This window comes from Grampus griseus, assembly GCF_964374135.1.
Source record: "Grampus griseus genome assembly, chromosome: 1".
Taxonomy (NCBI): Eukaryota; Metazoa; Chordata; class Mammalia; order Artiodactyla; family Delphinidae; genus Grampus; species Grampus griseus.
In genome coordinates, this window is record NC_139017.1 from 175,369,397 (window position 1) to 175,384,937 (window position 15,541).

Here is a 15,541-nt window from a genome sequence, read left to right on the forward strand (position 1 = left end):
AATAAGAGCTCTATACATCCCATGCCCAGCCAACGCCTGGGTAGAACTCTGAGACTGTGTCTCCAGGACGAAAGGAAGAAAACGAAACCTCTTCTCAAAGAGGCTGGTGACAAGATGAAAAACCCAACTCCCCTGATCACTGTGGCTCTGAAAAAAGGCACTTGAGCGCTCAGCTCCCTGGTTCCCACTCCAGAATGAGGACACTGTTCAGTTATCCAATAGTCAGGGCCTCTGATTACAGAAACTACAGCAAGTATAAAGTATTACCACAAAAGCCAGAAACCCAAAACATAAACAAAGCTGAATAACAATCTCAAATTCCATTTCTCTAATTATTACTCCTAAGAGTTCAGATTCATCTAATAATTATTTGTAAAAGGACACCTTAAAACTGAAAAAACAACCTCTTCATTTACCTGAAGGAGGAAAGAACTGAAAGGCCACAGCCTTGTCTACTCAACAAACCTTCTCAGTCTGTAATAGGAAGGACAGAGTAGGAAGAGGCAGTAATTTCAAAATCAGTAAGTAGCCTAGAGACTACAGAGAAGCCACCCAGAGACGGAATGAGGCTTTTCTCAAGTTCATCCATTTCAGCATTTAGTTCTCTCCAGTTTCCTCCCCCCATCTGCAGGACAGGCGGGAATCTCAGGCACCCTCCCGACAAGGGGTGCCAATGTTAAAAGAGCAGCGTTTTCCACAGGTGATGAGAGGAGAGTGGGGAAGGAGGAAAGCCAACATTTCCTCCTACCTAGGTGCCCAGGCCTCCAGCCCACAGCAGCATCCCAACCGAGGAGCACCACAAGCCCCACCTTCTGGCTGCTGACACTCGATTTAGGTTCCAAGTTTCTCACAGCAGCCATGAGGGGTGCCTCCTGCCTTTGGTACCATAAGTACCAAATCTGCAGATGATTCACTTTTTACAAATAAATAAATAGAGCATATTTAGGATTATCCCTATAATATCACCCCCAGTCACTGCTTCTAGGCAGACCCTGAGTGGGAAACAAGAGGTGGAGATTACAGTTCACTTCAGCAAACCTAACTCTGCTACACCCACAGAAATCAACCACTACAGACCCTTTAAATAATAATGCTTAATACTTTAGATTTGCCATATTTATTTATTCTTCCTGGAAAAATGACAATTTCCTGAAATCTCTAAGTGGCTAGTTTTATTATCCCTGTGCTTGTAAAACACTTTCATGAATACACTATTAAAATCAATTTTATTTCCCCACCAAGTGCTTTGAATTTTGTAAAATAAATATATGTGTGTTACATGTTCTGGATATACACATACACACATATGTACATGAGTATATACACAAAGAAATGCATTGAGCATGGGAATGTCATTCTTCAGAAATGTTTTGGTGGGGAAAAACATAAGAATCACCTATCCACAGTGAGCCCACCAACAAGTATACCCAAGTATCAATACTTGAACCACAAAAGATACAAATATAGGGGAGACTGTGCCAGAAGTACGTGTGAGAGGTCTCCAGGAGACAGGCAACCAGCCACGGCTCTCTTAAAGAGAAGCTCACAAACTAGCTCCCTGAATTCATCAAGATATTAACGGCCTTTTGATTACCAGCCTCTGGTTAACTGACTTAAAAACCAAAGAGGAAACCTTCGGTGTTCCAGGCATAAGGTGGATGAGCTCCCCAGAAGGGTGGAGATCAAACACATGATGCAGAACCGCCCCCTCCCCCCTCAAGGTTCTGTCTTAGCCTCAGGGAGAAACCTGAGGATACATGATACTTCCGTACTTCAGATATGTGAAACCTAAAAAATTAAAAAAAAAAAAAAACGGGGCTTCCGGTGGCGCAGTGGTTGAGAGTCCGCCTGCCGATGCATGGTACACAGGTTCATGCCCCGGTCTGGGAAGATCCCACATGCCGCGGAGCGGCTGGGCCCGTGAGCCATGGCCACTGAGCCTGAGCGTCCGGAGCCTGTGCTCCGCAACGGGAGAGGTCACAACAGTGAGAGGCCCGCGTACCGCAAAAAAAAAAAAAAAAAAATGGTACTCAGGGGAGGGTGGGGGGAATGGGTGAAAATGGTCAAAAGGAACAAACTTCCAGTTATAGAATACATAAGCCATGGGAACGCAATGTTTAAAAAAAAAAAAGAATTCAGCATACTAAAAATATTAATCCTAGGGAATGTGATAAAGTAGAATTACCATCATCATTTATAAAGGTACATTAATTGTAGTTTGGGATTATTTTGGTAGAGGGATGCTGGGAAAAGGATAGAAACAAAAAACAAACAAAAACCAAAACCTATACTTACAGGTTAGAGGAAGAGAAGATTCATCCATTAGAAAGAAGTTGGTGTCAAAGAGCAAAACACTGAAATTCTAGTTTAGCCCAAATTCATAAGTGTTGTATAAAGTAGGTAAGCAACAGAATTGCTGAATATTGAGGAGCTTGTTGTACTGAAACAAGGGAGCATATTTATTGCTGCTTCAAATACCCTAAACTCACATGACTAGAAGGACTCTCAAGACATTACTTAACCCCTGTTTCTGTATCCAAGCAAGAGAGGAACCGAGTTATTCCACGCAGACAACTGTCCACCCATTCTTACAGATCTATTGACTAGGCAGGACTTGATCCTGGCGGAGCAGTGCAGGGACCGACCCAGAACCTCTGTGACGGCCCGAGCACATGCCCACACAGGTGATGAGAAATCATGGGTCTGTGGGAAACTGACAGAAGGTTCTGAACAGGTCTGGGAGAAGCTAGAGGTCAGTACTCTGGAGCTTGCCCTGGGAGGCAAAGTTCAGAGAACAAAGTATAAAGAAAAAGTAATCAGCCGTTTTAACTCTGGCAAAGAGTTTTGTCATTTAACAATCAAAGAATTTCAACTGGGAGTTTACAGAATTTATCAAAATGAGTCTGTTTACCAATCACCAGCCCTGAGGACATCATGACATTATAGAGCAATTATCCCACTAATGTGGCCAGAGTTGCTGGGTTGGTTCTTTTGGGAGCGCAGGAGGATTGAAGGGGTAAGAGAAGGTACGTGCAGTGTCCCTATGCGGCTGGAATCAAGACCAGGGGATGGCTATGAACACAAATGTGTCAGTTAGAGACCACAAGACCATACTTATCAACTCAAAATCACAAGCCAGTTTTTATAGCCCAGAGAGGACAGATATGAAAATCAGGCCCTCCTTCCCTAGCAAATAGAGCAAAACAATGATGCAGACACCCAAATACATCCACCGAACAATGAAACTTGCACTGTACTGACTAGTCAATAGAGCCTCTTTTGTTGTAACTCACTTTTTTAATAAAGGGAAAAATTCTTCCAAAGTGCTCATCTAGTTCTGAAAACAAAGAACAAGATTATTTGCCTTCAGCATCCCATGCTTAGCCTTTTTAGTGTAGAGAACAGGCAGCTTCCATTAAGGAATTTTGTGGAAAATATGCACCCCACTCAGTTAAAAACAAAACCAAAAATAACTGAGCATGGTGCTCCCTCAACACTGGACTATCCTATTCCTCCAGACCTGGCTTCAAGTTTCACAAAAACCATCCCTAAGCACCCCCTACCCCCAGAGAACTCTTCCTTCTCTGAATAATGAGGGCTCTCTTATACTCCCAGCCAGGCAATTCTGCACCAAATTATATACAATTTTGTACTGTTTGCTAAAATTATATACAGCCTTGTGCTGTTTGCTAATTGTTTCGCATGTAACAAATGCATTTTCTTCCCCAAATGAAATATATAAATTACTTGGGAAGAAGGCTTAGCTTTATTCTTCCATTGTCTGTTCCTGAGCACCCAGGAGACAGCTAACACACACGGCCTGAGGAATCTCCCCTGGGAAGGTGTGACTTGGGCTGAATGCCTCAGGGCTTTCTGTGGGTGGGCGCTCCCATCCCATCACTTCTCTGGCACCCTATGACTCTCTCCAGCCTGCTGCCGGTTCACAGCAGCTCATCCTCTACCCCCGACCTACTACGCAAGCCGTCACTAGCCCTCGGAGGTTTCTCTGCCTGGCACCCTCCCACTGCCACTCCCAAGAGGCAGAAGTAGCTCACACAAGACCATACAGCTCGGCTGGTGCCCTCATTTAATCAGGCTGCTGCAAACGGCTGACCAAAAGCAATAAGGGCATGACTGAGAGACTGTGGGAGTTTAATATAAAAAAATTAATTAAAAAAAAAGAGGGGAAGGAGAAAGGGTCTACCTTTTAATAGGGCCCTAATTACACAACTCATAGGATCAACCCAAATGAGATGGGAGTTTATTTCGGGGTTTTTTTTTAATTATTGTTTTTATATATATATATAAATTGCTGCTATGTGTTTTCTTTCCTCTGAGCAATTATGCAGCAAGTACGTAAAGAGGGGAAAAAATATTAATTAAATATAAGGTAATTGTAGAGCTGGCCTTGAGAGAATGAATCTGAACTCTGGACGATCGCAGGCTACTAGGGTTTGAAGACTGCTCGGGGCCTCCCAGAAAAGAAAGAAATAAAAATACAACCAACCAACAAGCAGATGCAGAGTACAGCAGGAAAAGACCAGTGCACAGAAACACTAGCAGAGCCAAGGGGCTGCAGCGCTCCAAGTACCCAGAAATCAGTGAGGCTGCCGATTGCCCAGGGCTCATTGCTTGAAAGAATGCCCAGAAGTTTATACAATCACGCCCCAAAAGATGGTCCAGCCACTCTTCTGGTGATCAGTAGTTAAATCCGTAGATTAAAATGTAAAAAGAGGGCATCCCTGGTGGCGCAGTGGTTGAGAGTCCACCTGCCGATGCAGGGGACATGGGTTCGTGCCCCGGTCCGGGAAGATGCCACATGCCGCGGAGCGGCTGGGCCCATGAGCCATGGCCACTGAGCCTGCGCATCTGGAGCCTGTGCTCCGCAACGGGAGAGGCCACAACAGTGAGAGGCCCACGTACAGAAAAAAAAAAATAGTATAAGCAGATAATGTTGGAAATGAGTATCACAAACCAAATTACTGACCAGGCAAAAATGGAACTCTCTCCCTTACCTGTTCTTCAAAGGCCACCTGAAGTGCCCTCACCCTGAGGAGCAGAATGGCTATTTCAGACAATCAAGCAGCTACTTGGTCAGGCCCAGCAACCTCGCTCCAGCTCAGCCTCCAAAGGTTTCAGGCATCCCACTAATTACCACTGATTCAAACAAGTAAAATGGTGCCTCACCACACCTGGGGCAGATGCTTTCCATTCCAGAAAAGACCAGGCTTTACTAAGGGGAGATCTCGCTAATCCCTGAGTGCCAGAAGAGGAATCAGAAGTTAGAGATCACTTGCGGGCTGTCTCCACAGAGCACCTACTCCTAAAGCGGCACTACTGATGCAAAACTATAGGAGCATAAGGTTTCTTGAAACTCAGTATTTTAATTATTAGAAAATTATACTATATATCATGGCTTCTTACCAGCGGCTCTCGAGGCGCCACATTTTCACTTCCTGGATTAGAGCTTGGCTGCAAAGAAAAATAAAAACAAAAGTAAGATCGCAGTGCCACCCAATGGACATCAAAAAAACCTAAGGTGTGCCATTCTCGAGCAACACACACAAACAACTACTTCTCATATTTCTCACCAGTTTTCCATACCGCAGAGTGTTCTGTGGTGGGTTACCTGTAAGAAGCAGCCCGAAGAAGAGCCTGAATTTGCCAGTGAACACGAAGAGACTGTTTCTGGGTTTACTGTCACGGCACCTCAAGAAGGCTGCATTTAGCTTAGGAGGGCCCTGGCAGCTGAGCAGCAGAGGCTGGGGACCATCACAAAATCCGCAGCAATAGGAGAAGTCCACAAAAGCCTTTAAGTGAAAGCCAAACTTCCCTTTTGCCTTGTCTCCCCCGCCACTGACCAGCGAGAGCAGAGCAAAAGTGGAGAACCAAATTCAGCCACAAGGGGGCCCCAGTTGCCCACGCTCAGCATTTTCTCTGGGCATCTACTTGGAGCCAAGGAAGCAGCAAACTATGGACACTGGTTCCTATTTATCACCTGTCACTAAGGATACCAATCCCCAGTAGTAAAGAAAGCCGAGTTTAAATCCGTTTTGTAAATAAGCTAGTGACAAGCTGACAGATAAGCAGAGCAACCCACAGCCAGGCAGCATGTGGCCCACTCACCTGGCCCTAGTCTGTTTCCTTCTCTGGATCTCTCCCCTCACCCTCACACTTACCTTCAACCCTTGGCTGATCTGGCCAAAATTCAGAGAAAGGGAGAGAGAGAGACAGAGACAGACAGACTGGGAGGAAATCTACAAATCTCCAAAAGAAGGAAACAAGCTGCCTGAGAGAGTTATGATTAGTTTACCGTTACTGATGTTCAAACCAATTTCCAATTATCTACAGATAATATCCAGACAAATGAGCTAATCTGTGGGTCTCAGGAGCCAGCCTCCAAACTCCTCCCAGCTAGTCAGATGGCAAGTGCCAAGCCTCCTGGGAAAAAGGATAGAAGGTGGAAGAGGAGAAAGTCCAGTCCACAGAGGGTCCCCAAAGATTTCCTCATGCCCAATTGCTACCACACAGCGGGCACAGGGCCCAGTGACAAGGACTCTGCTCAAAGGACTCTATCTCCTCATTCAAGGTCCTGTCTCAAGAGCCCCTTCTTCTGCCAGGACAAGAAGGTCAGCCAGCATGAAACTAACTAGAAAGTCTCAGAGAACCTGAGCATGCTTTCCTTTCCTCCCTCCCCCACTGTCCCTCCCTCCTAAGGCTCCAGGCATCAGTAAGCTCATGCGTTCAGATCTCTAGCCCAGACATCTCTGAGTTCTACACCCAACTGCCTTCCTGCCTCCTCTTGGACTTAACAAAATCCCATAACAGATTCATAATCCTCTCCCTCCGCCATATTTGTACGCTTCCACTGTTCCCTGTGTGGGTGAATGTCACAACCTTCCACCAAAATACGCAAACTAGAATCCAAAAGGCCATCCCTGACAGCTCTTCCCCTCACTTGCCAGAGCAAGTCCTGCCAATACGCCTTCCTAAATATCCATGGAATCAATCATCCACTTCTCTCCATTTCTTCTGTCATCACTTAGGTCCAAGCTTCCAAAATCTCCTGCCTGGACCACTGCAATAGCCTTCTAATCAGCTCACGCACATCCACGCTGGCTCTCTTCTAATTCATTTTCCACACAGCAAACAGACTATCGCTTCAAAACGATAATCTGATCTCATCCACCAACCCGCCCCAGTAAACATCAACAACGCTAATACAGAAAAGCCCTCCCAGCTTGGCCACGCGTCTCCTCTGACTACATATTAGGTCTGCGTGGCACCACGAACCCCAGCTCTGCACAGAACAGACATACTGGCCTTTGCTTCCTCTGTCAGTGGGACTTTATGCCAGGTATTCCCTCCCTTCCCTCTGACAATCTGATTCATCCTTCAAATTTCAGTTAAGTCACTTCTTTGGGGAAGCATTCCTTCTCTGACAGCCATGACACGATCAAATCTCCCTAATATACACTCACACCGTATACCTCTCCTTCAAGGGCTGGGCAGAACTGCAACTTTAAGTGTGTGATATCCGATTGATGTTTGTGTCCCTCGCCAGACTATAAACTCCACATGGGCAGAAACTGTCTGTGTTTGCTCGTCACTGTATCCCTGGGGCCTAGGACAGTATCAGGCACAGATTAGGCCTTCCATAGATATTTGCTGAATGAATGAATGGTCAATAAAGAGCAGAACAGATTTGGTTTGAATGGGTTATATAAAGTTCATTACCTTCCTGAGGGCTTCCTTCACTCCATTTGGTAAATACTAAGTGCTAACATTTATTTAGCTCCTTCTTCATTTCATTCTCATAATAAATGTATGAAATTATTGCTGATGAGGAAACTGAGGCAAGGGAGGTTAAATAACTTGCCCATGATGACTCAGGTAGTAACTGGTACCAAGATGATTTGAGCCCTTCTACTTAATCAAAATAATCGAGTTTTGTTTAGACTACATTTTATTAAGCAACAACCTTAATACTACCCCATAAATAATAATGTAGGTTATTTGACTAGATGAAACAAACTAACACAAACAGCTTTAATATTTAGGAAGCCTGATTCTGATTTAAACCAAAACTTTCTTCCTGAGATACAACTAATCACTGAGGCATTATCTCCAAGGAACTTCCCTTAAAATTAGTTCATCCCCTGAATAGCTAATGTTTGCCAGAGGAAAAACTTTAAGCAATATACAGTACCAAGTAAGTCTCTTTCATTGTATACCCTTCTGTACCTTTCTAAACTGTGAGCCATGTAAATATATTCTGCTTTAAAAAATTAAATACTAAAAAAATTTAAAAGGAAGCTTCCCTTTCATCCCAACAGCCTCCTCTTCCTTGGGGACACAGCACTGATGCTGGCTCCTTATATATTCTTCCAGGGATATTCAAGGCGTATAAGAAGCACACATGTGTGTGCACATCCCCACCAAGGAATTTAAACAGCAACACTCTCCAAATTCTTCAAACCTCAGCTTCACAGAGGCTTCTGGGGTCTCAGCACACCAAAGCCCAACTTCCAAACTCAATCTCGGAGGCTGCTTAGAAAGGAACAAGCATTTCCACACCCGTATTCCAACTCACGGTACTGTCCGAGGTCGGTTAGACCTTACTAGTGAACTCAGTGGACTTCTCGCCAATCTGGGAATTGCCCAATATGATTACATTCTAGATGATTCGCCAGCTCGCGTTGAAATACCTGTAATCTAAAATGGACCATCCCGATCTCCTGTCTGTGTCCTTTAGAAAACTATTTCTTCATGACCAAGACAGCCTTCATTCCTCTTTACTGCTCTGCACGTTGATATCCTTGATAATACCATCTGAAATTCTTCATTATATAACTAGTTTATTATCTGTCTATCCTTTAAGTTCCTTGAAGGCAGGCACTTTACCACCTTAGTGAAGGCAGATCTTTAGCACTTAGAATGTCACTTGTACTCAATAAGTATGGGCTTAATTAATTTTTTTAATTAAAAAAATTAAACCAAAGGAACCACTTTATATACATAAGCCAAAATGAAGCAAGCAAAGGACCATAGCAGTGCCTTTCCCTGGAACATTTCACCTACAACAAACCACAAATCTGGCCACTCTCAAAGCAATGTCATGAACCAACGGTTCTCAACCCTGGGGCATAATCACCCCCACAAGGGCATTTAAAAATGTGTAGAGGTGTTTCTGGCTGTCACAGTGACCAGGGAGCAGGGAGTCCCATCAGCATTTAGAGGGCAGAGGCTTGGGAGGCTAAATGTCCTGCAATGGACACCATGAAGAACTATTCCATGCAAACACCAACAGGACCCCTGGGAGAATCCTGACCATTCCGCTTCCTCATGAGGAGGAGGAAGACAGACTCCCATCTTTTACATGATGCTGCTTCAAAAGAGGGCAAAGGGGGCTTCCCTGGTGGCGCAGTGGTTGAGAGTCTGCCTGCCGATGCAGGGGACACGGGTTCGTGCCCTGGTCCTGGAAGATCCCACATGCCGCAGAGCGGCTGGGCCCGTGAGCCATGGCCGCTGAGCCTGCACGTCCGGAGCCTGTGCTCCACAACGGGAGAGGCCACAACAGTGAGAGGCCCGAGTACCGCAAAAAAAAAAAAAAGAGGGCAAAGGTCTGAGCGGGCAACTGCTTGTCAGAAGCTGAACTAAGCTCACACAGGTCCATGAGTCTCATCAGGCCAGCTTTTGTGAAAGTCCAATACTTCTCAAACACCTGCCCCTACATTGACCCCCTTTTAAGTGGTCAAGTCTATTTTCCAGCCTGAAACAAATCCCTACAAATTAAATTCCAACTTAATCCTGAAAACTCTTGACAGGGTGGTTTATGGTTTTAAAAATAATAATAGTAATAGTAAGGTTTAGAAATCACCAGCTGAGGATCCGCAGTCAGGATCCTCAGAGGCTGGAATGCAGAGAGCAGGCAGGGAGAAAAAGCATCAAAATGCTTTAAAAAATAAACAGGCAAACAAAAAAAGGCCACAGTGGCAGGGAGAGAAATGTGTCAGTTTGGTAGAGACAAAAGGCGCTCTCACTCCTGCTGTCCAGGCACTGACCTTCCCCAGCCAGGAGGTGTGCCCACGTGCTGACCTTGATGCACAGCAAAGGTCAACTGCACACAGCTCAGATCTGAGCAACCAGAAAAACACTCAGTTGTAGGAGCGCTCATCCTATACCTGCCAGCGACTGTGTAGCTCTGGGTATGTCCTAGGCAAGATATGGCCTATAGTTCTTTGCTGGGAAGAATAAGATTCAATTCAACAAATGTTGTTGGAGAGGCACTGGTATAGTAGCAAGTGCATGACCTTTGGCATTAATAACTGAGGGGCTGTGGGTATACTGGTCAACCTCTCTGAACCACAGTTCCTCACCCACGGGAATAATGGGAATAATACCAACACCCCACATTCAGGATGAGATGAGGATCATGAAAGTTATATCATTCTTCTGCTCAAAATGAACCAATAGAGTCTGCCCTATGATGAAGTAATAGGGACCAGGTTTACCCTCCCACTGTAAACAACTAGAAAACTAAACAAAATAAATGACACCACTGTTTGTAGACACTGGACAGCAGGCAATACAGGACTTTGATTCCTGACAGAACAGAAACAAATGATAGGAGTCCTAAGACCACCCTGGCTTCTGACAGATTTCTGCACATTTCAGACCAAGGACCCAGGGCAGGGGCAGTGGTGGGAGGGGGGAATCCCAGCAGATCACAGCAACAGACTGAGGAAACAGACTGGAGTTCAGGGAGGCTAAGTCAGCTGAAAGGTGCAGGACAGAGTTCCAGAGAGGAGGGAGCTCTGCAGAAAGGGAGCTCCAGAAATCTGCACAGAGGTTTCCTTAAGTCTGTACTGAATATTAAAATGTGTACATGCATAGAATGACACTCCACGAGACTGAAAAAAGACTGATGAAGAAGCTGCAAGCTGAACAGTTCCCAGAACCCTCATAGGTCTCACAAGTCCCAACCACCAGAGTGGAGCATTCTCCCTGCTCGATCAGGGCATTCAGTAGAGACCTGGAAGGGCCACATCTTGGTGGGGGGCGGGGGGTGTGTGTCAGATCACCCCTAGGATAAAAACGACCCTAGATCAGGACTTGAAAGAATCAGAATGAACCAAAAGTAACTTAATCACCCACCAGAACAAAACTCAACACTCTTTCAAGTAAGATCGCAATCCAGACCCTCAATGATGTAAAATTCACAGCACCCAGCACCTAATCAAAAATCTCAACATGTGTCAAGAAGCAGGAAACTGTGACCTATAATAATAAGAAAAATTAGAATAATTAGCAAACAAGAGCATTAAGACAGTGTCATAACTTTATTCAAGAATTTAACTCATTTAAAAAATACAAATATCAAATCATGTTGTACACCTGAAATTAACATAATGTGGTATGTCGAGTAAACCTCAATAAATAAAAAAGAATTTAAAGGAAAACATGATCATAGTAAGGAGAGAAATGTGAGGTATAAAAAGAAAACAGAACTTCCAGAAATGAAAACACATGTCTGAAATAAAAATTTCACTGAATGGTAATGACAATAGGTTAGATACTGCAGGAAAAAAAAGTGCACTTGAAAACATAGAAATTGAGCAAAATGAAGGACAGAGAGGGGGAAAGAAGACCAAAAAAAGAAAAATATTTGAAGAAATAATGGCTGAAAGATTTCCAAGTTTGATGAAAACTACAAACTCACAAAGAAGCTCAACACACTCCAAGCAGAACAAACACAAAAGTGACTAAGGTGCACCATAATCACGGGCTCAAAGTTCATGAAAAGGGGAAAATCCTTTAAGTAGCCAGAAAAAAATTAATCAAAATTAAGAATGACTTCAGACTTCTGAACAGCAACTGTGCAAGCCAAAAAAAATACAATGGAACAGTATCTTCAGCTCTTCCTTGGCCTGCCTACAGAGGTGGCAGCCACCACGGCTGCCCTCAAACCTCTCGTGAAGCTCAAGATTGTCAAAAAGACCAAGAAGTTCAACCCACACCAGTCAGACCGATATGTCAAAATTAAGCGGAACTGGCAGAAATCCAGAGGCACTGTGCGCAGGAAATTCAAGGGCCAGATCCTGATGCCCAACATTGGTTATGGGAGCAACGGGAAAACAAAGCTCTTGCTGCCCAGTGGCTTCCGGAAGTTCCTGGTCCACAACTTCAAGGAGCTTGAAGGGCTGCTGATGTGAAACAAATCTTACTGTGCTGAGATTACTCCAAGAACTCAAAGCCACTGCGGAAAGAGCAGCCCCGCTGGCCATCAGAGTCGCCAATCCCAATGCCAGGCTGCACAGCAAAGAAAATGAATAGACAGGTCATGTGCACATTGTGTTTGTGTTGGAAAAAGAAAAAACAAAAACATAAAAACTCAGCCATCTGAGATTTAAAAAAAAATAGTATCTTTAAAATGCCCACAGAGGGTGGGGGGGAAGGGGGGGAGATACAACACGACTGTCAACCTAGAATTCTATATCCAATGAAAATATCTTTCAAAAATGAATACAAATTAAAGATTTTTTCAAAAGGAAAAAAAAAGTTAGAATTTGCCAACAGTATACTTGTACCACAAGAAATGTTAAAACGCTCCAATTAAAAGGCAGAGATTGTCAGACTGGGTGGGGAGAAAATTCAAGATGGAGCTATAGGGCCTCCCTGGTGGCACAGTGGTTGACAGTCCGCCTGCCAATGCAGGGGACACGGGTTCGTGCCCCAGTCTGGGAGGATCCCGCATGCTGCGGAGCAACTAGGCCTGTGAGCCATGGCCGCTGAGCCTGCGCGTCCAGAGCCTGTGCTCCACAATGGGAGAGGCCACAACAGTGAGAGGCCCGCATACTGAAAAAAAAAAAAAAAAAAAAAGAAGTAAAAGATGGAGCTATATATTGCCGACAAGAAACCCATTTTAAAGAAAAAGACACACATAGCTAAAAGGCCAAAGGATGGAAAATGATATACCATGCAAACACTAATCATAAGAAAGCTGTAGTGGCAATATTAATCTCAGGCAACTTCAAACTAAAAGATATTACCAATGATAAACACGGACATTTCCAAAATAAAGGAGTCAGTCAAGAAGACATAATAATCCTGTATAAGTATGCACACATAATAGTTTCAAAACACATAAAGTAAATCAGACCGAATTTAAAAGATAAAAAGACAAATCCATAGTTATAGTTGGGGATTTAAATAATCTTCTCACCTTAATCAAAAAGTCAGTAAGGATATAGAAGACCTAAATAATACTATCAACCAACATGGCCTAATAACATTCCCAGAACACTTCACCCAACAGCAGCAAAATATACATTACAGTTGACCCCTGAACAAGGGAGTGAGGGGGAGCGACCCACACACAGTCAAAAATCCACATATAACTTTACAGTTGACCCTCCATATCCAAGGTTCCCCATCCACAGACTCAACCAACTGCAAATAGTGTAGTAATGAAGAATGTATTTATTAAAGAAGCTTTTAAGTGGACCTGCACAGTTCAAATCTATATTGTTCAACGGTAAAATGTATTTTCAAGTTCATAAGGAAAATTCATCAAGACAGACCATAAAATAAATTTACAAGACTTGAAATCATATAGAAAATGTTCTCTGATCACAATGGGATTAAACTAGAAATCACAGAAAAAAATACGGAAAAATTTCAAATGTTTGGAAATTAAACAGACTTCTAAATAATCTATGGGTCAAAGAAGAAATTACAGGGGAAGTAAGAAAATATTCTGAACTGAATGACAATGAAAACACAACACATCTAAATTTGTGGAATGCAGCAAAAGCCGTGCTTAGAAGGAAGTTTACAGTTTTAGTTAGTGACTTTAGAAAAGAAGCTAGAAAAATAGAACAAATGAAACCCAAAGTAAATAGTAAGAAATAAAATTTAAAACAACAGAGGAAAATCAATGAAATAAAAACTGGTGTTCTGAAGAACACTAAAATTGATAAATCTGTATGCAGACTGATCAATTAAAACAGACATTAATTTCCAACATTAGGAATGAAAAAGGGGAAATCTCTGCGTATTTTATATACATTTAAAAGATAAGGGAGGGACTTCCCTGGTGGCGCAGTGGTTAAGAATCTGCCTGCCAATGCAGGGGACACAGGTTCAAGTCCTGGACCAGGAACATCCCACATGCCACGGAGCAACTAAGCCTGTGTGCCACAACTACTGAGCCTGCACTCTAGAGCCCGTGAGCCACTACTGAGCCCATGTGCCTCAACTACTGAAGCTCGCACACCTAGAGCCTGCAACAAAGAAAAGCCACCACAATGAGAAGCCCACGCACTGCAACAAAGAGTAGCCCCTGCTTGCTGCAACTAGAGAGAAAGCCCATGTGCAGCAACGAAGACCCAACACAGCCATAAGATAAATAAATAAATAATTTTTTAAAAAAGATAAGGGAATATTATGAAAAACCTTACAAACAAATTTGACAACTGCAAATGACTGCAAATTCCTTGAGACACAATATGCCAAGGCTGACCCTAGGAAAAAAACAGAAAAGCTTAATAGCCTTATATCTGTTTTTAAAATACATAATTAATAATTTAAAACATAATTTTAAAATACTTAATTTAAAAAGAAATTAAGGGACTTCCCTGGAGATCCAGTGAGTATGACTCCATGCTCCCAATGAAGGGGGCCCAGGTTCAATTCCTGGCCGGGGAACTAGATCCTGCATGCATGCCGCAACTAAGAAGTCCACATGCCGCAACTAAGACCTGGTGCAGCCAAAATAAATAAATAAATAATAAAAAGAAATTAAGTTTACAACTAAAATTTTAAAAGAAAACTCTAGGCCCAGGTGGCTTCACTGGTCAATTCTATCAAACATTTAAGAAAATAATAATAGCTGTCTTATAATAAACTATTTCAGAAAGTATAATAGAAAAAAAAGGTCGGGGGGTGGGGGCTCCCTGGTGGCCTAGTGGCTAGGATTCCGGGCTTTCACTGCCGTGGCCCGGGTTCAATCCCCGGTCTGGGAACTGAGATCCTGTAAGATGCGTGGCACAGCCAAAAAAAAGGTAAAAATTCCCAATTCATTCTGATAGGCCAGCATTACCTTGACAACAAAACTAGACATAGATTTCACACACACAAACTATAAATCAATATCGCTCATAAACATAAATGTGAAAATCCTTAACAAAATATTGCCAAATCAAATCCAGCATTATATATCAATAAAAAGGGTAATATATCATGACCAAGTGGAATTTATCCAACAAATGCAAGGGTGGTTTAACATTTGAAAAATCAATCAACGTAACTCACATATTAACAGAATAAAGGAGGAAAACAATAGAATCAACTCGACAGACAGCAAAAAGAGCACCTGACAACATTCAAAACACATATGATTAAAAAAAACTAAGCAAAGTAAAAATAAAGGGGACCTTCAAAAAAACCTATGGTTGGGACTTTCCTGGTGGTGAAGTGGTTAAGAATCCGCCTGCCAACGCAGGGGACATGGGTTTGATCCCTGGTCTGGCAAAGGCCA

General features: G+C 43.2%; 1 protein-coding gene and 1 pseudogene across 2 annotated transcripts in view; one reads left to right on the plus strand and one right to left on the minus strand.

Moving 5' to 3' along the window:
• PEX14 (peroxisomal biogenesis factor 14) overlaps positions 1–15,541 on the minus strand; it is a 137,228-nt gene that overhangs the window by 114,567 nt on the left and 7,120 nt on the right. Inside the window, exon 2 of the mRNA XM_082675724.1 lies at positions 5,425–5,472. Coding sequence (XP_082531850.1) covers positions 5,425–5,472 — 48 coding nt within the window. The remainder of the gene's footprint in view (positions 1–5,424; positions 5,473–15,541) is intronic.
• LOC309829759 (large ribosomal subunit protein eL32-like) lies at positions 11,901–12,415 on the plus strand (annotated as a pseudogene). Its single transcript has one exon. The product of its transcript is annotated as a large ribosomal subunit protein eL32-like (transcript).